This window comes from Eurosta solidaginis, chromosome 1, assembly GCF_040869045.1.
Source record: "Eurosta solidaginis isolate ZX-2024a chromosome 1, ASM4086904v1, whole genome shotgun sequence".
Lineage (NCBI taxonomy): Eukaryota > Metazoa > Arthropoda > Insecta > Diptera > Tephritidae > Eurosta > Eurosta solidaginis.
The window spans coordinates 31,862,871-31,888,020 of record NC_090319.1 but is presented as its reverse complement, the minus strand read 5'-3'; the positions used below and the strand labels follow the sequence as shown (position 1 = coordinate 31,888,020).

General features: G+C 39.8%; 1 protein-coding gene across 3 annotated transcripts in view; it reads left to right on the top strand.

Annotated features, from left to right (window-relative positions):
• The first annotated feature begins 1,608 nt into the window (after positions 1–1,608).
• Positions 1,609–25,150, top strand: part of LOC137250954 (serine/threonine-protein phosphatase alpha-1 isoform) — a 100,404-nt gene continuing 76,862 nt past the window's right edge. For all 3 annotated transcript variants that reach the window (XM_067784750.1, XM_067784734.1, XM_067784741.1), the window contains exons 1-2: positions 1,609–2,411; positions 2,469–2,600. In XM_067784750.1, coding sequence (XP_067640851.1) covers positions 2,363–2,411; positions 2,469–2,600 — 181 coding nt within the window. In that variant the 5' untranslated portion in view covers positions 1,609–2,362. The remainder of the gene's footprint in view (positions 2,412–2,468; positions 2,601–25,150) is intronic.

Below are 25,150 nucleotides of genomic sequence, written 5' to 3'. Positions count from 1 at the left end.
AATGTAGATCCTGATCAAACGTCACACCCAAGATTTTGGGTTGTAGGACAGTCGGTAGCGTAGTGCCATCGACGTGGATGTTCAATATGGTCGACATTTGGGGCGTCCATGTTGTAAATAAGGTCGCGGAAGATTTAGTCGGTGACAATGCCAGGTTTCGCGAGGCGAAAAAACTGGAGAGATCAGGGAGATAGCCGTTTATTTTATTGCATAGCTCATCGATCTTTGGGCCTGGGCCTGTGGCCATTATTGTGCAGTCATCGGCGTAGGAAACGATTGTGACTCCTTCCGGTGGTGAAGGTAGCTTAGATATGTAGAAATTAAACAAAAGCGGGGACAGGACACCACCCTGTGGCACCCCTTGTTTAATTCTCCTTTGTTTTTATGTTTCGTTTCTGAATTGCACCGATGCCTGCCGACCACCCAGATAATTTGCGGTCCACCTTTTAAGACATGGGGGAAGGGTAGACCCTTCCAGGTCTTGCAGTAACGAGCCATGGTTGACCGTATCAAAAGCTTTTGATAGGTCTAACGCTACGAGTACTGTTCTATGGTGGGGATATTGATTCAAACCGCAATTTATCTGGGTGCTAATGACATTTAGCGCGGAGGTAGTGCTATGGAGTTTTCTGAAGCCATGCTGATGAGGGGCTAGCTGCAATGTGCTTGGAAATAAGGGAGCAAAATGGCTTCAAGCGTCTTTGCCACTGGCGATAGGAGAGATATCGGACGATATGACTCACCTACGTTAGCTGGTTTCCCAGGCTTTAGTAGCGGGACCACCTTGGCCATTTTCCATTTCTCGGGTATGACAAAGGTGGAAAGAGACAGGTTGAAGACATGCGCTAAATATTTGAAACCCTCTTTCCCTATGTTTTTAAGCATCGGCATGGCTATGCCGTCTGGGCCCACTGCTTTGGATGGTTTGGTGATGGTAATTGGTGACGCGCTGAGTTTGTGTTTATGTGCGTGTCTATTGGCTCTCCGTCTATCTTTGTCGACCGTAGGATGCATTATATATTGTCGGCAGAAAGCGCTCGCGCATTTTTTCGCATCCGACAGCACCTTATCGCCAAAGGCGATGGAAACTTTGTCTTTGTGCTTAGTCGGATTCGATAGGGACTTTACGGTGGACCAAAGTTTACCTACACCGGTAGAGAGGTTACAACCTCTTAGGTGCTCTTCCCATTTCGCCCGCTTGTGTTCGTCCACAATCTGATGCGCCGGGAAGTGGGGCCGGATTTCGGGAATTCTCCCGGCGGGAATGAAATGTGCCGAGGCGGATTCAATGACCTTACGGAAGGCACGCTCCCCTTGGCGGGCATCAGTCGGGATAGGGAGGGCAGCAAAGCTGCTGTCTGTTGCAGATTTATATTCTTCCCACTTTCCTTTTTTGAAGTTTAGGAAAGTGCGTTTTTCGGTGACGATGAAGTCGGCGGTACGCTCGAACGAAATAAGTATGGGCAGGTGGTCGGATGCCAATGTTACCATCGGCTGCCAGTTGACGCAGTTTACGAGTTCTGCGCTCACGAACTGATGCTTAACACCAATGCTTGACACATGCCATCAATCATCAGTTTTTCTTTCGGTAACCGCTGTCAATTGGTGCGCACTTGTCATCGTGGTATTTAATTAATTTCTGGTGTGTACTGCTAAAATTTCCGAAAAAGGAAAACCTTGTAAAGTTTTTACAAAGCCGCACTCCATTAAAAGTGCATAGAAAACGATTTTTCACATTAATGCGCACAAAAGGCATTTTTCATTACAAATAAAAGTTTTTGTTTTAGCTTTGATGGCGATTAATCAAAAGGTGTGTATATTTCCTTCGAAAGCGACAAAATTTGAGCTAGTGTTAGTGGTATAAAGCGTTCATGAAAACAGTGCCTGCGAACCACCCACTAGACGCCCAATAATTAAAAAAAAACGATAATCGAATGAGGGGCTGACAACGACAAACTGTTGTTTTTGCCATTTCTTGCCAATTTCTGAAACAACGCATAACCATATACTCATCCCGCCGTATAGGCTTCAATTACAAAATCTGGTTATCAACTTAGCTAATCGCCACTCGGAGAGAAGGGTGTAAGAGCAATTAGTTGGTGTAATGTATATACATTTGTGGAAACCGTCCCGAGTAATGATATAAAGCACAATAATAAAACAACATCTTAATTTTCCTAAATTGGTTGTAAATAACAAGGTTAGGAAAAACGGGAAGTTCAATTGGAAGGAAACGGTACGGTGCTTTCTGACCACAACAGGCAACTGTAAAAAAGCAATTGATCATTGATTAGCAAATTCGATTGTACCAGAAAGATTATAGGTCTGGAAATTATATTGAAAACGGTGGAGAAAGCGCGTCATGTCAGACGTCATGAATATTGACAGCATTATATCAAGACTATTAGAAGGTGCATATTAAACTTATTTTATTATATTCGTATATTTAGTATTAATCTCTTACTTAGTTCGTGGAGCACGACCTGGAAAAAATGTACAACTATCTGAGAGTGAAATTCGTGGCTTATGCTTGAAATCGCGCGAAATTTTCCTTTCGCAACCAATACTCCTAGAACTAGAAGCACCACTGAAAATATGCGGTAAGTGTTATAATTTAGAACTTATACATCACAGGCAATTCGCAACGTCTTATATTCCACATATGTATGTGCTATGAGTATATGTGAATTGCCTAACTACAGTTCTTTAAAACCAATTATCCCGTCAGTAAAATTTTTTCTTAGCATGTGATTTACAGTTCATTGCAGTTTATATAACAAGATTAAATGTATATATTATAATATGTATTAAGTCTATCGATACAATCAAAATATAACAGCAACTATCTGTGTCAACTTCATACAGCACATACAGTTTTGTCTAAATCTTAGTTGTGCTTTTGGCTCATTTCATTTAAGTAGCCCAGTTTTCTTTTATCTCAAAAATTTTTCGGTATCCACTGTGAAATCCATTAGACTAAGAAGCCAGCATCAAAACAAGCAATCTCAATGGTTTTGTAAAATTTGTATGAAATTTAAGTTGCAACGGCTTTCCAGTTAGTCAAAATCATAGTAGCGCATGAAAAGGTGTAGAAAAAATTCATATTATCGCTAGTATCTTTGTGAAATATTTAAAAGGAAAGGGGAGTTTATTTAAGTAATATTCTATGTCTAAAGGCCAAATTTTTATTACTCCTTACCCAAAATCTGGGTGCCCACAATCCAACAAAAGCACCGTTATTGACTGAAACGCATGAACAAAAGATTTTACCAATTAACATTTGGGCCAAATGGCGCAACATTTTATGGTCGTACGAGCAGGCCCGTCGAGGGGGGAGAGGGGGGTGGGGTTCCCTCGGGCCCGGGATTTCTAAGGGGGCCCGCGATTTAGAGGTACTAAGACATGTTTTTTAATTCATGAGTCTTTAGTTGTTCCATGTGCAAATTTAAGCCGAATTTCAAAATCAACGAATATTGATAATGATTTTTTGCCTGGGCCTGAGGAGACAATAAAACATTTTTTAATTCAGGAGTCTTTAGTTGTTCCATGTGCAAATTTTAAGCCGAATTTCAAAAGCAACGAATATTGATAATGATTTTTTGCCTGGGCCTGAGGAGACAATAAAAAGTCGAACAAAAATGTATGTTTACATGAATCCGAAATCGTAAAGTTTTCATGGTGATACTGATGAATGTTCATCATTCATCATTTTCTACATCGTTGTTAAACAGAATCTTCCCAAGTGGAGAGAAAGTGGAGCGTCACTGGCTAGTGTGGAGTGCCAGTAGCAATGCTTTTTATTGCCTACCATGTCGTCTATTAAACACCAATACTTTAAATCGACCTAAAATTTGTTCCGCGGATATTCCAAATTCCAGGTATGAAAGAAGCTATACGATAAACTGCAATCACTCGAAAATACTCAAGATCACATTAAATGGCGATCTTTACAAAATCTAATTCAAAACTACAATTGAACACTTATCAATGAACAGCTAATCACTGAAACTCAAAAGTGGAAAGAAATTTTATATAGAATATTGGACACTATTTTATTTTTGGGTGAAAGAGGCCTAGCTTTGAAAGGCGAAAGTATATATCCTGGTGAACGAAACGATGGACATTTTTTGGGCATCTAAGATCTCATAAGCCAATATGATCCGATACATAGAGATCATTTGGACAAAGTTAGGATTTCACAACAGCAGCCCAATCGTTTACTAGTTTACTATTTTTCCCCAGACATTCAGAACGAGTTTATAGAAATTTGTGCAAGATCAAGGCAATAAAGCCAAGTATTTTGCTATTATCGTTGATGCTACGTCTGATGCTAGTCATGTTGAACAGACTACGTTCATTTTGCGGTAACTCCATTTCAATTCGAGAGCAACAAATCTTACAATTCATGAACGGTTTTCGTGAATTGTAACCAAAAAACTGGTCAGAAAATCGCTGATCTAATTTGCCATACTCTAGGTAAACATGAAATCCCATTAAAAGATTGTCGTGCACAAAGGTAAAGTAACGGCGCCAATATGAAAGGAGCTTACAACGGAGCACTACGTCGCATTCTCGACAATAACTCGAATACTGATTACTCGCCTTGTGCAACCCACAGTCTGGATTTATGTGGTGTTGATTCTGCAGAATGTTGTACGGCTGCAACTACTTTCTTCGGAGTTGTACAAAAATGTTTTACTATTTTCAGCAGCACTCCACAACGATGGGACATCCTCAAAAAAATGTACCGAGTTCTCTTCATAGTCTTTCAGCCAAAAGCCCAATTTGAATGTGCTAGTATACGGCGATGTTACCGGCATTCTCAAGTACATCAACAAGTTCGAATGTATCTTGCTGTCCTCAATTTGGTGCAAAATACTAACTAACATTAATGAAAGAAACGTGGTCCTTCAAGCTAGAGACGCCACCATAGATGTTGAGGCCCGACATCTAGATGCTTTATTAGCTGATTTGAAGTTGATCAGGAACCAATGGAAACAATTTTAAACGAATGCAAAACAGTTGCTGTTGAACATCTCGCCAACGTTTTCGGACATTCGAAAGAGAAACCCCAAAAGACGTTAATTTAAATGAGATGATTACGGATGATTCGCAGTCTGATTTTAAAAACAATATATACCTGGTGATCGTTGATTCGGTAATCACTGGCATTACTGAACGATTTGCAGCTATGAGAAATTTGAGCGAGACATTTTCCTTTTTGTGGCAATTTGAAGACATGGATGAAACTACGGTTCGGGCGAGCGCAGCAAAATTTGTCGAAAAATACAAGTCGGACATTTCTCAAAGATTAGAATGCGAAATAATTCACTTGAAACACATTTACGAAGGAATTTTTGATTAAGAACTGTCACCATTGGAATTGCTAAATGCCATCTACATATGTTCAAAATCTGTATAGGATCCTCTCCAACATTTGTGTTGCTTTACGTATCTTTTGCACTATACCTGTCCCTGTAGCTAGTGCAGAACTTTCCTTCAGCGTCCTTTCAAGAATCAAAAACTTTCATAGATCGTGTTCATCTCAAGAGCGAGTTTTAGGACTTGCCACGCTTTGTGTTGAATCTGTTTTGGCAAGACAGTTAAATTTTGATATTATTATAAAAATTTTGCAGCGAATAAAGCAACTAAATAAAGCCACTCTTTGATATCCAAACTTTCTATATTGAGTAACTAAAATTTATAATCATTATTAAATTTATCAGAAATGTATTAAAATGTTACCAAATAACTAGAAAAGATTATTTGAAACAATATGTGACTTTTAAAAGAGAATTTTATATCTACGTTACAATAAAATAGTATACATAGTAAACATTCTGTGTTAATTTTATTGTCAGCTCTTAGTCCAAAAACCATTTAGTTGATGGGGCAAACATTTTTTTTTGATGTAATCCATTAATAACACCGCGTTACACACATTCTGTCCTATGAACACAATATACTTTTTCGGAAAGGGGAGTAAAAATAAAAATATACGTGTATTGGCGATTTTCATGTACACGTCAGAACTTTTTTTTATGTATAAAGTATAAAGCTCGTAGTGTCCGTTGTCCGCCTGTGTAAAATACATTGGATCGATTTTTAACCCCATCTTCCGCGATCCAATCGAGCTGAATTTTTGCAGGCAGACTCGTGGAAATGTCTGTATCACGTCAAATAAAAAAAAAAGAATTTTTATCAATTCTCAGATTTTTCTGAATTAAAAAAAAAAATTTGTTTTCACTTTTTTCGGCATAACTTGAAGGGACTCCAAATTCTTAAACTACTAAAGCGTTCCGAAAAAAAAAATGTTGTTGGAGTAGGATGGGTACTAGAGATATACGCCGCTGATAAACGCCGCCGCCGCCGATTTTGGTCGTTTTTCGCACGCCGCCGCCGAATGTCAAAAATATCGGCGTGGCGGCGCGGCGTCCGGCGCGTTGCTATATTTTCTACTCGTTTAAGACTGTTTAGGCCATTGGTCGGATATGGTCGAAAGTGGTATCAACGGATGCGCATCACTGCCAGTTATAAGAAACTAATTGCGAAATTTAACTCTATAACTATTCAAAAGTTATTTAAAATAACAGGCGCTTTCGATGTCAGCTTAACACGGATTTTGCATCACCCAATTCAGCAAGTTATTAAAACAAAATACTAAAAGAAAAGTTATATAATAAATTTATATGCTCACTTTGAATTTTTGAAAAAATTAATAATGAACAATTAATTCAAATAAAATGACCGAAGGCGAACATGTTTTTAAATTGTCCTCAAGAATAAGCGAAATCAGTGATGCAAAATCCTTTAGTAGGTTCTAGGGGCATAAACACTCCTTTGAAATTATTCTCACCTCATACTTAAGTTGAGGATATATGTACCTCTGAGAAGGGTTTGAAAAATCACTAAGTCTTGCATTCAAACATCTGTTGTTTGTTTTCGAAACTATACAATAGCGTCTGAAATGTTAATTTTGATTTTCACACTTCATCCTTCAACAGCCAAGCCTCCCGGTTTGACATTTCCTAAAGTTGGCGGCCCTGTCCAAAACTAGTCCCTTGGAGTGAATCACATTGATTATAGCCTATCAACCAAGTTTAAATATCACCTACACGTTACGGCTCCTTTTACAATTGTGAATACGTAGGCACATATATCTACCATGTGAGGCTTTGTCCTTCGCAAGAACACTCAAAGTGGTGAAGCAAAAGTTTTCCCAAGACAGTGGAACTAATGAGCGTGTGTGATACTACCCTAACGTAGTGGACCGTCGAACTTGTCTGAAAACTGAAGCTACGCGGTCATACATAATGAGCTCCTATATCGTAAGGCCGGAAAACAGTAGTTAACAACTTTCAACTTAAAATCCGTCGACTTTCATTCTAAATTTGATTTAACGAAGACTATTGAAATCTATGTTGTGAACACAAACGTCTGCAATCTTTGGTCTACATTTCAAAATTTTATCCAGGGTCCTTGTAAAATTTTAATTATGTAGATGTGCCGAGGATTATACGATTTTCAGCCATGACGCAATGACATCCACTTAGACTGCTTATGATTTCGAGGGCGGTATCTTTGGCCGAATAGTCACTCCCTAGCGTTTCAAGGTGTAGCTCGGCAGCATAGCGCGACAAAAGCATCCGTTGGAAAGTCTTCGGAGCTACACCTAGAGCTTCTAGGAAAGTGACGTCAACGAAGGTATGAGTTCGAAGTCGCAGTCCTATAGCTTCTGTACTGGCATATGGTGTGAGGCTCAGGAGGCGTGGTAGCGACTGGTGGTAGGGATTCCTACTGTTCGCACATCGGAATTTGTAGCTCTTAAAAACAGCCGAAAAAACTGGAGGCGCCCTGTGCCACGATAGTCATGAGTATTAATAGACCATTCATAGCAACCCTAAGTCGCCTTTATGCGTGACCGCCAGGAAGCGACAAATGATTTAAAGAAATTGTGTTCGCGACGATTATTAGGAGTTAACCCTAGGTGAAACTACGCCTTGCACGAGATAAACAGGCAAAAGTGTGACTATTTTATGTATCTCTATTTCTTTTCAGCAGACGCAGCAGTACCAATTCCAAAGACAGGGGTTAGGTTCGAAGCCTCTCTGGAGCATGCGAACGAGAGACAATCCCTTCGCAAGGAGCTACTCCTGAAAATTTTTGAACGGTCTGCGAGATTTTGATGCAAAAACCCCGGATCTTTCCGAAATGGCCAACACGTTGATTTCCTTAAATACATATAAACAAACCCTTTCCTAAATATCATTTTTTTAATAATTTTTGTTGTTATATCGGCCTACTGATTTGTAAGATCGCGGGTTCGAATCGAGCTCAAGGCCTAACAATAATTATTTTATCACTATTATTGTTATGATAAATTTTTTCTTAATTGAAAAAATTATTAAATTAGAATAGAAGAAAGAAAAAAGTGGAAAAAAGGAAAGTGTCAATAAAATATATGACACTATGGCAGCATTGCCATCAAAACAAGTCCAAGTTTCACATTCATTCTGCAACAGATGTCGCAGCGTTGTGAATATCAATTGGCAAGAACCAGAATAGAAGTAGGATTAATGAAGACAAACAAAAAACCGCTGTGATGGCTGAATGGTTATAGCAGCGGCGCCTAAACGTTGCCGATGAAGGAATTTAGCAGTTCCCGAAATGGATCTATACAACGAGATTTGGCAGTTGTCTAAATTTTTTCTTTCTTCTATTCTAATTTAATAATTTTTTCAATTAAGAAAAAATTTATCATAACAATAATAATGATAAAATAATTATTGTTAGGCCTTGAGATCGATTCGAACCCGCGATATTATTTTTTTAGATAGAAAAATCAAGCTTTTAAAGTAAGAACACCGGCGTACCCCGGCGCGCCGCCTACGCCGCCGCCGCCGTTAAAGTAATCGGCGTAAACCTCTAATGGGTACTCCATATATTTGTAATTTATCAATAGTAACTTTCTAACACTAAACTGTTTATGACGGACAGACGGACACTAGGAGCTTTATACTTTATACATAAAAAAATTCTAACGTGTACATGGTAATCGCCGAAACACATGTATTTTTATTTTTTCTCCCCTTTTCGAATAAGTATATTTGGTTCATAGCACAGAACTAAAGCTTGTTGTTGTAACGCAGTGTAATGATTCATGAATGAGACGTCATTAATTCAAGTAAATGATATGTATTAGTGGATTTTTTATAGGGGGCCCGTAAATTGTTTAGCCCCGGGCCCGGATTTTCTCTACGGCCCTGCGTACGAGTACAAAATTGTCATGTATGGTGAAAAGGGATCACGCTAATATGTAAGGTGGAATGGCCGCCACAGTCACTACCATTGAAAATATGTGGGTTGATGTCATGGAGGTAGTAGCCCAACGCAAGGCAACATTGAATATATAACTATGGGATGCTGTAAAAAGCACATGAGAGTAGTGATAGAACTTTTAGAAAAAGTATCGATACGGGCACTCATATAAAATACTGGGATCAAAGTATCGATGCTAATACAGATACTCAGTAAAAGGTATCGCGTATACTCGATCCAAGTGAGTACTTCGGAATTTTTATCAAAAGTTAAGAAATTTTTTTAAAATGATATTGTATGTTTTGAATTTAATAGAAAACAAGTAAGGAATTGAGTTTGGTAGAGACCGAACATTATATACCCAATTGTGTGCTCTTACATGTATTTTAAGAATACATTTAAAGAGAAACGTCACGAACATTAAATGATTTAAAAGATTTTTGATCGACTTATGGCGTCTAAAAAAACATTCACTTAGAAACAAGTTTTTCTAAACGGGAACGCCCCTCGGCAGTGGTGTGGAAAGAACTCGAGAGTACTTCTCCCATGAAAAGCTTCCCAGTGAAGATTCATCTGACTTGCAGATGCCGTTGGGAATCGCCATAAAATATGTAGCACGACGCAAATTGGAAGGGAAGCTGGGTCTAAATCTCCTCGGGAGTAAATCGCGTCAAGTATTTTTTTATGGCATCAAACGTTTTGTGGACAGATTAACTAAATAGAACGTATGTCCTTTGGCTTTGTGGTGGACCACAGAGAAAGGGGTGTTAGAGGCGATGGTTTCATGTGGGGACATGCCGCAAGCTGGACATACATTATGTATGTCGGAGTTAATTCTGGATAGGTAAGAGTTAAACCTGTTACAGTATCCAGATCGAAGTTGAGCTAGAGTGACGCGCGTCTCCCTATGGAGATTGCTATCCTCCTTTGCGAGTTCAGGGTGTTTAACTTTAAGAACGGGGATCGCCAGGCAATTCCTTGCATATAGGTCCGTCACCTTTTCATGGATATCACTGAGGACCTTCTTGTTGCTTGCAGAGGCGACTTCTTAAGATCCTTGGACGCTGGGCCTCTTTAATAAGATTGTTGTGTTGTGATGCCCAGGTTTCTGTATATGCAACAGAAACTGTTTGTTCAGCACTTCATTTCTCTCCCTAATGCGAAGTACTCTCGCCTCACTATGTAGGTGGTGCCCTGGGTACATAAGAACACCATGTCGGTTCTGAGAGCGGTGTTTTGAGATGCCTGTATTTTCTTTCACTGAGTAAACTTAAGGCTCGGCGACCACATCGGGGACGCGTAGCATACAAGCGTACGGACAATTGCTTTATAAGTGGTAATGAGCGTTTCTTTGTCTTTACTTCAAGTGCGGCCGGCAAGAGATTTAAGAATTTTGTTACGGCTCTGGACTCTAGGTACAATTGCGGATGCATGCGAGACAAAATGTAGATCCTGATCGAACGTCACACCTCGTATTTTTGGTAGTCGGTAACGTAATGCTATCGACGTGGATGTCCAATATGATCGACATTTATGTGTATGTTGTAAATAAGGCCGCCTATGATTTGGTCGGTGACAATGTCAGGTTTCGCGAAGGGAAAAAACTGGAGAAATCCGCGTGATAGTTGTTTATTTAGTTACATAGGTCATCGATGGGTGGGCCGGGATCTGTAGCCATTATCGCGCAGTCATCGGTTTAGGAAACAACTGAGTGCTAAATTGCACAGCTTTGATCGGATCTATATTGTAACGAATTTACTGCAAATCCTCTTATTTGCAACCTTCTGCTAAATTCGAATCACTAAACTGTTGAATAAATAACTCCAATCTTCAATAATGCAAAAATGGCCTTTATTAAAGTACTTCACAATAACACTTATACTTTGCAACTAGCTTGCTTAATAACCAAACTGACTGATAGCTTAAATGAAACTCTACTATTGCCCGACAGATTGCGTGCTTAATCAAAAACTGTTTGATAGTTAAAACGAAACTAAACTCTCGCGCCGCTACTGTCACCTTTTTATACTGTCTGATTTCCTCGTTGCATACTTCTAGGCTTTTCCATTCCAGAACTTACTAATTAGTTATCAGCTACAAAATTACCAGCCACAACTATGTTTATTGCTTCTCATAATACTTGCACAAATTATTGCCCTCTCTTGTGAGCACCTTATGCGGCAGTTACCCACGAACGTACGTAGAAAAAACGTGTCAGCTGACACGACCTATCTTATGAGTGTGCAATGTAAACGAAAACTCACCGACGTGCAACGCCCGTACGTACGTAGCCCGGAACGTAGAAATCAAAACAATTTTGATTTTTTCCGTAAGAACGTGTCAGCTGATCGCTCTCTCACTAGACAGAGTTGCCTAGTAAACTTTTGTGCGCTAATTTTTGACCGTTTGCAATTTTATGCAAAAACGCCTAATTAAAGTTTGAAAAATTGTGAAAATAATTCGAAATAATTATGTAAAAGTGCTGATTATAAATATTTAATCTATTTATACTTATTTAATAGTATTCCGGCCTTTTACAATATCAAAAATTAAATTGGAAAAAGTTGATGTTTCCATAAGCATACATGCAAAATGGTCAATGGCAACAGTGCTTATCTGTAAACAATACACACACAAATATCTTATGTACATGTACACAGACACACACATTGATTCCTACGGGCTTGAGAGTTCGGTCAAACGTGCTTCGTACGACAAACGTCCTTACGTACGGCACACGTCGGTGGGTAACTGCCGCATTAGATAAGATATATGCATGTGCTTGTGCGTTGCTTCTCCGCTGCTCGTATGGACATGTGTGTAGACATAATGATTGAATTATTGATGTGCATACAAATCACTGTTTAGCATCGGCTTAGAGATGGCAATACCTTTAGTGTTGCTAATATTCGTAACAATATATAATACCAAAGACCATATTTCTGCCATATTGCAGAGTGATATCAACGGCTTTTGATTTACGCTTTGCAAAACTTTTGAATTTTCTTCTGCCTAATGTGGGCGGCACTACGCCAATTTTACAAAATTGTAATAAATTTGTATTGTACATCGTAACTTTTTTAGCCACTCATCATGTTTCGCCACTTCAGCAGTATGTACTAAAGCATTGCTCCTTTTTCCCATTTTTGAAAGCAGTCATGGATATAATCTGATTTCGATCATTTTTTTTTTATTTTTTTATTTATTTATTTGTTTATTACGGCCAGAAGCCTAATTCGTAAATTAGAATATATTACAGTTTTTTATCTTATAGCTAAGGATTTACAATAGTCATATAATTTTGTTTTAAATACTGTTATTTGGTTGCAACTTTTTATATCCATAGGCAGATCATTGTAACTTTTCAGACCCTTGTAAAAAATGTTCTGTTGATCAAAAACGGCAATTTGAAATTATGTTTGTTCCTCGTATTTATGTTGTGAGTTTGCTCAACTAATGCTATATTTTTATTTAAATACTCAGGTACATTTCCATGTTTGATATTAAATATGAATTTCATGGTCATGGAATTATCAGTGAAAAAAAATCTTTTGTTTCACACTTAACCAGTCTAAAGTCTTCAACATGTCAGCCGTTCGTGTATCTCTAGGTTTCTGAAGAATAAATCTCATGCATCTATTTTGAAGCTTTTGGAGCTTGTCTACTTCTTTATCCGATATTATGAATATAATGGACGGGCAGTACACCAAGTGCGGTTCAATGACTGATTTATATAAAATTATTTTGTACTTTTTTTGAATGAATTTAGTTGTTCTCTGCATGACTCCTATTTTTTTAGCAACTTTTTTAATTGTATAATTTATATGATCTTCAAATTTGAGTTTATTATCAATTATTATTCCTAAGTATTTTGTACTGTTAACTCTTTGTATGATTTCATCATTTATTTTTAGCTCGGCTATATCATCCTCATTGATATTCCTCCTTTTTATTATCATATATTTAGTTTTATTAATATTTAGTTTCAGTCTATTACCACACAACCATTTATACAAGTTTAATACCAATATATCGTCGACGATACTGTAAAAGCTGCTAACTCCATCCACCAAAAGTCCACAGTAGAACGAAAAAGCTCTATTGCATGACAGCTTAAAATGTATTGAAATTTTATGGAGTTAGCAGTTTTTCATTATTTTGTTGGGGCTAGTGATTCTGGACAATAACCACCATATGCAGAAATCGTGTCCCATTCAACCATTATCAAAAAATCGGTTTAAATTGAGTGCGGAGCTTTTACCACATCGTCGACGATCTCATTTTATGCTGAAGTTATGGTGTTAATAGATTGAACTTTAGCTGTGTTTTTTTTTTACACTTAAACTTTACGCCTAAGCGTCAAACTTTAAATACACCTCTGAAATTGCTGCGTATAAAATTTGTACTACTAACTTTCAATACGCATCATACTCAGATGTAACTGAAATATGTGTCTATGTTTAACCCTCTACACTAATTCTATGTTGTTGTTGTTGTAGCAATGCTCGCCCCACCTAATAGCCGCGACCGATCACAAATGTCAATATCCTCTAACGGGAGTCCAAGGAAACTTGCCGTTTCAACAGGGGTGGACCATAAGGAAAGGAGTGTTAGAGGCGTTGGTTCCACATTACAATTAAAGAGATGGTTGGTGTCATGTGGGGACACATTGCAAGCGGGGCATACATTTTGTATGTCGGGGTTGATTCTGGACAGGCAAGAGTTTAACCTGTTACAGTATCCAGAACGAAGTTGAGCAAGAGTGACACGCGTTTCCCTGGGGAGTATGCGTTCCTCTTCCGCGAGTTCTGGATATTTTTCTTCAAGTACTGGATTCACCGGGCAATTCCCGACATAAAGGTCCGACGCCTGTCTATGGAGTTCACCAAGGACCTGCTTGTGTTTTTTCGCTTCATACGGCTGGGTTCTCAGGTGCCGTATTTCCTCAAAATGCTTACGGAGATGACTCCCTAGGCCCCCAGGCGGTGCTGGTTCGTCAATCAGATGTCTGTTGGGATGCCCAGGTTTCTGGGTATTCAACAGAAACTGTTTGGTCAGCATCTCATTTCTCCCCCTGATGGGGAGTATTCTCGCCTCCTTTTGCAGATGGTGTTCTGGGGACATAAGAAGACAGCCCGTGGCGATTCTGAGAGCAGTATTTTGGCAGGCCTGTAGTTTCTTCCAGTGGGTAGTTTTTAGGCTTGGCGACCATATAAGTGACGCGTAGCACGTAATCGGCTGGCTAATTGCTTTGTATGTGGTCATGAGCGTTTCTTTTCCCCAGGTACTGCCAGCAAGGGATTTGAGGATTTTATTACGGCTCTGAATTCTCGGAACAATTGCGGTTGCATGCGCACCAAAATGTAGATCCTGATCAAACGTCACACCCAAGATTTTGGAGTGTAGGACAGTCGGTAGCGTAGTGCCATCGACGTGGATGTTCAATATGGTCGACATTTGGGGCGTCCATGTTGTAAATAAGGTCGCGGAAGATTTAGTCGGTGACAATGCCAGGTTTCGCGAGGCGAAAAAAACTGGAGAGATCAGGGAGATAGCCGTTTATTTTATTGCATAGCTCATCGATCTCTGGGCCTGGGCCTGTGGCCATTATTGTGCAGTCATCGGCGTAGGAAACGATTGTGATTCCTTCCGGTGGTGAAGGTAGCTTAGATATGTAGAAATTAAACAAAAGTGGGGATAGGACACCACCCTGTGGCACCCCTTGTTTAATTCCCCTTGGTTTTGATGTTTCGTTTCTGAATTGCACTGATGCCTGCCGACCACCCAGATAATTTGCGGTCCACCTTTTAAGACATGGGGGAAGGGTAGACCCTTCCAGGTCTTGCAGTAACGAGCCATGGTTGACCGTATCAAAGGCTTTTGATAGGTCTAGCGCTACGAGTACTGTTCTATGGTGGGGGTATTGATTCAAACCGCAATTTATCTGGGTGCCAATGACATTTAGCGCGGAGGTAGTGCTATGGAGTTTTCTGAAGCCATGCTGATGAGGGGCTAGCTGCAAATATGCTTGGAAATAAGGGAGCAAAATGGCTTCAAGCGTCTTTGCCACTGGCGATAGGAGAGATATCGGACGATATGACTCACCTATGTTAGCTGGTTTCCCAGGCTTTAGTAGCGGGACCACCTTCGCCATTTTCCATTTCTCGGGTATGACAAAGGTGGAAAGAGACAGGTTGAAGACATGCGCTAAATATTTGAAACCCTCTTTCCCTAGGTTTTTAAGCATCGGCATGGCTATGCCGTCTGGGCCCACTGCTTTGGATGGTTTAGCGCGACCAATGGCGTCCTCAACCTCTCTAGCGGTGATGGTGATTGGTGACGCGCTGAATTTGTGTTTATGTGCGTGTCTATTGGCTCTCCGTCTATCTTTGTCAACCGTAGGATGCATTATATATTGTCGGCAGAAAGCGCTCGCGCATTTTTTCGCATCCGACAGCACCTTATCGCCAAAGGCGATGGAAACTTTGTCTTTGTGCTTAGTCGGATTCGATAGGGACTTTACGGTGGACCAAAGTTTACCCACACCGGTAGAGAGGTTACAACCTCTTAGGTGCTCTTCCCATTTCGCCCGCTTGTGTTCATCCACAAGCAATCTGATGCGTTGGTTTATATCCCTTATTTGGGGGTCGCCTGGATCAAGCTGTCTTATAAGGTCGCGTTCCCTCGCTAAGCTCGCGGCCTCCGCCGGGAAGTGGGGCCGGATTTCGGGAATTCTCCCGGCGGGAATGAAATGTGCCGAGGCGGATTCAATGACCTTACGGAAGGCACGCTCCCCTTGGCGGGCATCAGTCGGGATAGGGAGGGCAGCAAAGCTGCTGTCTGTTGCAAAATTATATTCTTCCCACTTTCCTTTTTTGAAATTTATGAAAGTGCGTTTTTCGGTGACGATGAAGTCGGCGGTACGCTCGAACGAAATAAGTATGGGCAGGTGGTCGGATGCCAATGTTACCATCGGCTGCCAGTTGACGCAGTTTACGAGTTCTGCGCTCACGATTGAGATATCTGGCGAGCTATTACAGCTTCCTACCATACGTGTGGGGGCGTCTCCGTCCATTGTGCAGAACGTCGTTTCTTCTATTTGATCCGCCAACATCTCACCCCTACTGTCCGCCCGCAAGTTTGAATGCCATAGGTCGTGATGGGCATTGAAATCGCCTAAGATAATGCGATTGTTGCCAGTGAGTAAGGCCTCGATATTAGGGCGGTATCCACTGGGGCAACAGGTGACAGGAGGGATGTAGATGTTGATGATTTCTAGATTTGCATCGCCTGACCGAACAGATAGGCCTTGACGTTCTAAGACATTGTCCCTGCGGTCGATGCCAGGATCAAATATATAATATTGCACAGAGTGGTGTATAATAAACGCGAGGCCGCCTCCATTTCCGCTCTCGCGGTCTTTCCTGTGGACATTATACCCAGCGCAGGTCTGCAATGCAGATCTTGCTGTGAGTTTAGTCTCTTGAATCGCAGCAATGCGGATGTTGTGCCGCTTCATGAAATCGACTATCTCCGTAATCTTCCCAGTTAGTCCATTACAGTTTAACTGCAGAATTCTGAAGTGCATGAGGGGTGACGCCGCCACTCTAGGGGTAAGTGACGGGTGACTACGCCTAGGTTGTGGAAGGCCAGGACGCAATTGCTGTTGTGGCCTTGGGACTGGGCGCCCTTGGGCAAGCATTGGGGTACCCGGATGATTTGGGTTTGCGACCTGGCAACATGGCGCGATGAAACCCGTCGAGGGGTTGCCGTCGCGGAGACCAGAACATCTAGGAAAGTGGCACCACCCAAGGCAGGAGCTGCATTGAGCGGATGTCGCAAACCTATATATTCTGTGCTGGCAGACGGTGCAAACGGAGGTAGGGACTAAGAGTCTGTTTCCCTGACCTGCACGATTGCTGCCAGAAAAGAGGGGGGGGGGGGGGAGAAGAAGACGGGGGCAGGGGCTAATGCGCAGCATTGCTACCAGCTCTACTACGAAGGTAGTAGTTATGAGTGGTATCAGCTGTTTGAGTTGTTGGCGCTGTGGGGCGCGAGCAGCAGCGGGTACTTGTTGTGGCTTGCTGAGCAGCGAGGCTGCTGGAAGGTAGTGGGGGGGGGGGGGCGCTTAGGCGTAGACTACGGGACGCCCTTGGGCGTGAGCAGCAAGGAGCCACAAAAGATTTATAAAAGTTACGTGGACGTCGGGTTTTGGGATCAAGCCCAGAACAACCTGTCCGATGCAACCATCCCTTGCACGAGACACACTGAACAGAGTATGACCGTCCTAAAAAGATTCTTTTCTGGCAAATGCAGCAAAACCATTTCTCAGGACCGGGGTCAGGAGACGGACCCGGATTGGGTTCGATACCTTCCCGGAGTAAGAGAATATGTAGCAGTCCTGCTGCAAGGAGCTGCTGGGAGGATGACAATTTGTGGGAGGGACGAAACAAATTAAATGGGGTCACACTGAAATGACAGTCCTTGGTCGGGAAAAATCCCGAGTCGCTCCGCTACATAGAACCGACTGCATTGGGAAGCGACTAATTCTATGTAATCTATGCGTGTCCACTACCCTTCAAAAAATACGAGTACCCTGCAGAAATTGTTGGATTACGTGTTCCATTATTTTATTTTTTAGATTACTCACTCTGACAGTACTCCTTTGCAATGCGTTTGCCGACCACTATGAGCCGATCATGGCTCGTGTTTTAACAACCGTGATCACGACACGATGACGATCGAACAGAGCTGCCAAAAGTAAAATATCGCATACAAATAATTGATAATACAATTTTACTATGGCAACTCTGATAAAATGCAACCGCGCAACTGGTTTTATATATGTATTTAATTTTTTTGTTCCCAGCACAACAATTTTGACAAATTATTTAACAGTGCTAGTCATGAATAGCATGAGCTATAAAAATTGAACATTAATAATAAAAATAAATTAGATTAATCAAATTAAATTAAATATAACGGATAATAGTTAAATATTTATGTATGTAGATGTAAATCTTAAAACTAAAGAAAATTAATTAATAAATATTAAAAGACAGCAGTAGTAATGATAACCTTTGGCTGATAATAGATCGAATAGTATTTAACAAATAAAGAAGACACAGAGAAAGGAAAAGGACTTAGAAATGAACATTTTAACAACAACATTTTGAGATCCAGTTTAAGAGTCGTTTTAAAAATGATGTTAGCTCTTTTTTGAAGTGCAGAGCATTACTTAAGAGTCGAAGACTTGTAGGTAGGGAGTTCCAAAGACGTATTGCAGTAACAAAGAATTGGCGTTCAGAGGTTATCGTGCGGTATCTAAAGAAGAAGCACCGATATTGATGATTGCAGAAAAATAAGCTTACGATATAGATAGTAAGGTTCCTTCGTGTGTATCAATTTATGGAGGAAGGACAGTGTTTTGACTTTTAAAAGATTTTCGAAAGAAATGTTTAGCAACCTTTCAGCATGTTGTGATACGTGATCAAGTCTTTCAACCCATAAACATATCTAGCAATGTTGTTGTAAACAACATTTAGTTTGTTCTTGCGCAGATAGTCACAGTATGAGTAAATCACACAACCATGTAGTAGCGTAGGTATTAAGTACGCTTTAGCCAGAAGTAGTCTTATATGCAAAGGCGTGAAATACTGTGTTAACCATAGTGTACGAAGCATTCCATACACTTTTCCAACCGTTCTAAAAATATGGTCTTTCCACATTTTGACTTATTCGGGTTTATACATAAGCCATTCATATTAGCCCATAAAAATATTTGATTCAAATCGTGGTTTAAGTTACTTATGCACAAGCTAGTTTGATCACGAGGACAACACGTAAACAACTGCATATCATCAGCGTAGATATGAACATTACATTACTTAAGGGCATCGGGTAAGTCATTGATATACAGAACAAATAACAGAGGACCCAGGATAGAGCCTTGAGGGACGCCTCTTAAGACATGTAGGAAGTTAGACTTTTTACTGCTTGAGTCCTATCGCCAAGATATGATCTTATAAGGGCAATTGCATGACCAGAGAAGTTAAATAAGTTTTCCAGCTTCCTACAGAGCAGAGTGTGGTCTACAGAATCAAAAGCTTTAGAGTGGTCAAGAAGTGTTGGGAAGGCAATGCAACTTTCATCCACTCGCTGACGAATTTCTTCTGTCACAGATAATAGTGCCGTTGTACAGCTCCGCTTTGACCTGAAACCGGACGGAATGTCTGACAGGAGCTTGTATTCATGTACATATGATACGATTTGCCCATGTAGAATACGTTCAACGACCTTAGAGAGGAAAGTGAGTATGGCTATTGGTCGATACTCATTATTTTGTTTACGGATTGGAATAACTTTTGCAGCTTTCCAGTATATTGGGAAGAGACCGGTCGTCAAAATTGAGTTGACCAAGTAAGTAATGTGAGGAAGGATTTTGAGAAGAATGACTTTTAAAAACTTTGAACATATACCATCAAGCCCCATTGCGTTAGACTTCACAGAAAGTATGGCTTGGACAACATCATAATTATCGACACAACAAACTCGAAAGGGCTAGTGTCAACATTAACACGAACGGATTAGTTATCAATACACACATTGTCGGCTGAGTTTGGTAGTCTTACAAAAGTATTATTTATTTCGTTGATGTCGACATCAGGGGGATGAGACAGGACATTTTTGGGCTTACCAATTCCTATTTGTTTGATTTTGTTACACTTTTCTTTTGTATTCAAAGCAGAACTAAACTTATACTTAAAATAATTTGCCTTGGCCAGCCTTATGGCTTTGTTTGCAGTAAGCCGAGCTGTTTTAAAGCAGCTATGCGCTTCGACTGTTTTGTACCTTTTCCACCGTGAGTAGACTTGGTTACGAAGGTGGATAAGGTGTTTTAATGTAGCATTGAACCAAGGGTTATGATTGTATGTAGGTGTTTTTATTTTTGGTGGAACGTGATCATCGAATAACTTATTTATGTTATCCTGCAGAAACTTTGTCTGGTCATCATCGAATCAAACTCAACAACCATTCTACTAGTCGATTCGGTCTGTACGTACAGCCGATAAGAAGCCTACTATTATTCTCAGAAAACACATGAACAAACACATATTCCATAGGATCCCCTGGACTAGAACAACAACACAATTTACAGGACAAATTACTTTTTACATATATCGCAACACCACCACCATGACCACTTCTATCAACTCGTGAAAAGTTGGTATCCATTTATCTTCACCATATCATTTTTATGAAACGACGAAAACCATGTTTCTGAAACACATATGACATCAATATCGGAGCCTTCTGACAGAAACCTCAATTCGTCAAGCTTTTTATAAAGGCTTTGCGCATTGATATGAACAACTTTCAGCCCGTTGGATTTTTTGCTGACTATGCGCAACAAAGTAGATAGACAGTCTTTGGACCTCGGGGACTCACTATCGGAGACCAAAATTATAAAAATAATTAAGTGAATGATTTGCACTGAATTTGGCTAACAACATAATCAAAGATTTGGTGATGTTGTAGGCGGAAAAAAAGACAGAGAAGGAATAGATTAGAAGAGAGCAAAGAGAAATATTTATTAGCAGGATGCTGTTAGTTAAGTCCTTGGTGGCCCTCCAGGGCGTTGTTCGCAACCGGCTGTCGTCTTCACGAAAGGAAATATTGTTTTCCGGGTCGAGACTGTCGAGAAAACTCAGGCTGGGGACTGCTTTATATGCACCATACCCCGCATTGTGAAGGCCGATGAAACCTTTTTCCTCTTCTTTGGATGGATCGCAGCCTTGAAGATCTCATAGTTGTTTTTGGTCAGCGATGCATTAACAAAGATAGGCTCATTGGAATTTATTCCCACATGCACGAGTCGCAGCCCTTTGGTGTTGTTGTGGCGCCTGAAGCTCGCAATCGTTTTCAACAGCGTATTTCGGTCCACGGGTGAGCAAAAATTAATGATAACGGCCGGATCATCCGTACCGTAGGGTAGTTTACGTTTCGGCCAAAAAACACTTTTTAGGGGGGGGGGGGGGTGGCTGTAAGTTTAGCGTGAAGCAGAGCTGGTGGAAAATCTTTCGCAATTTTCCCCTCCCTCGAAGGGAATCCCATGAACTCGGACGTCGCATGCAGCAATTTGGAGTTCTTGCTTAGATATAAAGTTTTCCTGCTTACATGCTCTCTGTTTTAGTGGGGCTATTTCATTTTCGAGGTGCCCAATCCTCTCAAACATACCCTCCATGCGAATAATTCTACCACTTAACTCGTTTAACTCCTTCTTCAGGCCTTCAAATTTATCTTCCAGTTTTCTGCATGTAAACTCCATCTAACGCTTTTCTGCTTCCATTATTTTATTGGACAACGAGTCATTGTACTTTATCAGTCGTTGGTCGATTGTACAGATGAGGTTAGGAGATGAATCGCTTAGACGAGGAGCCTTTTTAATTATTTCAGCTTCATTGCCCAAGGTCTCGCCACGACGCTTTCCAGAATCTTGAGACATAGTGTTCCAAAAAATACTCCCAAAAATAGATGAGTTGGAACCAGGTGGAATCACAGGTGTAGATGGCATAATTTATTTTAGGCTACCAACCGATAGTTGGCGCGAATGCGAGTGTCGAATTACTGAAAGCTTTCAGCACAGGAATTGGCGGGAGATTTTCAGTTGTTGGTAGCTATATTATCAAACTTTCCTTGTTGTACCACTGTTGTTATTGTATTATGACGAATATACTTGTGATTTTCATTAAATTCACTACGAATGACGAGTTTCAGCTGTACTCCGTGCTCCACACTTTGGGAGTTGCTAGAAATTTTGATACTTTTGAAAGTTTATCTTAAATTGTCGACAGAAATGATAAAATTTTTGAATTATTTGCGCTCACTTTAAAACAATACTTCACACGAACAGAGTTGCCATACGTTGTATACATACTATAGTATAGGGAAATATTCAAAGAGGAATTGTGTCGGAAAGAATTATCGGAGTGAATTTAATTTAAAAGGCAAACTGGGCTGGAATCACAACACACTTGGAATACAACCTGGCCTATTAGAGATTCAATTGATCCTGGCGGCCATTAAATCTTGAACCCAAAAAAAAATAAAATAAAAGGCAAACAATTTTATTGGTGAAAAATAAAATAAAATAATTATAACCACATATATAAAGGTAAATTTGGAATGCAGCGCACGTCACAAAAGACCTATTCAGAAAATGGAGAGGGAAAAGTTTGCGCGTAGATTGAAAAATGGAGAAAATGCGACGAACTCCAAATTATGCCGCAGGATCAGAGGTTATGGAATTATATATTTTATATTTTATTAATTTATACTACGAATATTCGTGTGTTATTTAGTATTTGCGTGAAAAAAGAAACTAATATGATTTTTTTTATAAATTTTATGTTTTATTTTGGGTGGCTTCTTCTCTAGCGATGGTTTTAAAAGTACTCTTCCATAGCTTCTCCAAGGAGTAATGCTTTGAGAGTACTTTCTTAAGTAATCTCCTGTAGGTACTCCATTAGGTAATCCATCGAGGGTGGTTTAACGAGTACTCTTTTGCTAGTTTTCCAAGGAGTAATGTTTTGAGAGCAGTTTCGCAAGTAATCTCTTGTCGGTACTCCATGGAGTAATATTTCAGGAGCAGTGTTCCGCAGATACTCCATAGAGTAGTTTTTCCGGAGTAATTTGGCATATCCTCTGTGGATGTTCCATGGAGTACTACAGTGAAAGTACTTTGGAAAGTACTCTCACGTATGTACTCTATGGAATACCCACAAACAAAGCGAGAGTGGGATCACCTACTCCCCTCGGACATCGCAATGTTAATTGGAGCACATTTTTTGTATGAGTACAGATTAGTTTTGGAGCACTCCTATACTCATAAAGGAGGATTCCCTACAATGGAGTACTCGTGTTTTTTGATTTTGATAATCTGTAAAAACGTAGTTTCGAAGTCTGCTGATTAGGGTCTTTGTGAAAGAAACGAGCGAAATACTTTTATTGATACGAAAATTCTTTGAAATTTTAAAAATTAATAAATAATTTTTTTTTAATAACTTAGCACACCCTGGTCTTTGTACATAGGCTGCTGAATTGTATTTAAAAACAGAGGCACAACAACGAAGCACACGAATAATCCTTCTCAACTTGAAAGAACAGTGAAGCATTTTTATACTCAGCTGAGCAGAGCTCACATAGTATATTAATTTTGTTCGCATAACGGTAATCCGCAACGGCATAAACTAATCGAGATAGATATAGACTTCTATATATCAAAATGATCTGGGTGAAAAAAGAAATTAATTTAGCCATGTCCGTCCGTCTGTCCGTAAACACGATAACTTGAGTAAATTTTGAGGTATCGTAATGAAATTTGGTATGTGAGTTCCTGGACACTCATCTCAGATCGCTATTTAAAATGAACGAAATCGAACTACAACCACGGCCACTTTTTCGATATCGAATATTTCGAAAAACCGAAAAGGGGCGATAATTCATTACCAAAGACGGATAAAACGATGAAACATGGTAGGTGCGTTGACCTTATGACGCAGAATAGAAAATTAGTAAAATTTTGGATAATGGGCGTGGCACCGCCCACTTTTAAAAAAAGGTAATTTAAAAGTATTGCAAGCTTTAATTTGGCAGTCGTTGAAGATATCATGATGAAATTTGGCAGGAACGTTACTCCTATTACTATATGTGTGCTAAATAAAAAATAGGAAAATCGGATGACGAACACGCCCACTTTTTACAAAAAAAATTTTAAAAGTCAAATTACAAAAAATTGAATATCTTTACAGTATATAAGTAAATTATATTAACATTCAACTCCAGTAATGATATGGTGCAACAAAATACAAAAATAAAAGAAAGTTTCAAAGTGGGCGTGGCTCCGCCCTTTTTCATTTATTTTGTCTAGAATACTTTTAATGCTATAAGTCGAACCAAAATTTACCAATCCTTGTGAAATTTAAAGTTGCTCTTATTAAAAACTCACACTTACTGAATACAGTCTCTGGATACTGGAATAGAGTTCCATAAACGAATAGCATTGACAAAGAGTAGCCGTCCAGATGTTAAATAGTTATAAGTTGACACTATCAAATCGTTGATACGAGCAGACCTGGGGCAAAATTAGCTTATCATATAGGTAACTTGGCTCTATATACATGATGAGTCCACAAAGGAGAATGCCGTTTCTAGCTTTCAGATATTCGAAGATTTTACAGCCGAGTAGACGCGCTCTCCAGCTGGATATATGATCAAATCTAGCTAATCCGGAAACATAACGTGTTACATGGTTAAATGGTACATCAATTTTATGAGCAGACTTCGAGCTAAGTTCACGACTAGCTCAGAGTAGCATACGATCGACATAATTTATTGAACTGTAAGTTTTCTCCTAACATTGAAAGTAGTATAATTAGAAGACATTCGTAAGTTTGGGACATTTATTGGCAACGCGTAAGAGCGGAATACTTGATAAACCTACTCTGTTTTTAGATATAGGCAACACATACGGCTTCTTACTGTTCAGGCATAAACCATCTTAGCCCTTCTAAAGATGGATGATAAGTCATTATTTAACCTTGGGCATATATTATTTGAGCCCAATAATTTGTTAATTTCTTGTCTTTACTTTGGTAACGCTGCCTTTAATAAACCATCTTTTTCAAAAATGTCGCCGCCTGGGGGTCAATTCACGTTCTATGAAGTGGTGAAGTGAAAACATTTTTCACCACTTCAGCTGATACACGATTCAGTTTAAAAAAAGGTATATTTACTATCAAATTTTTTTAATTTAACGAATATTTTTCACCGT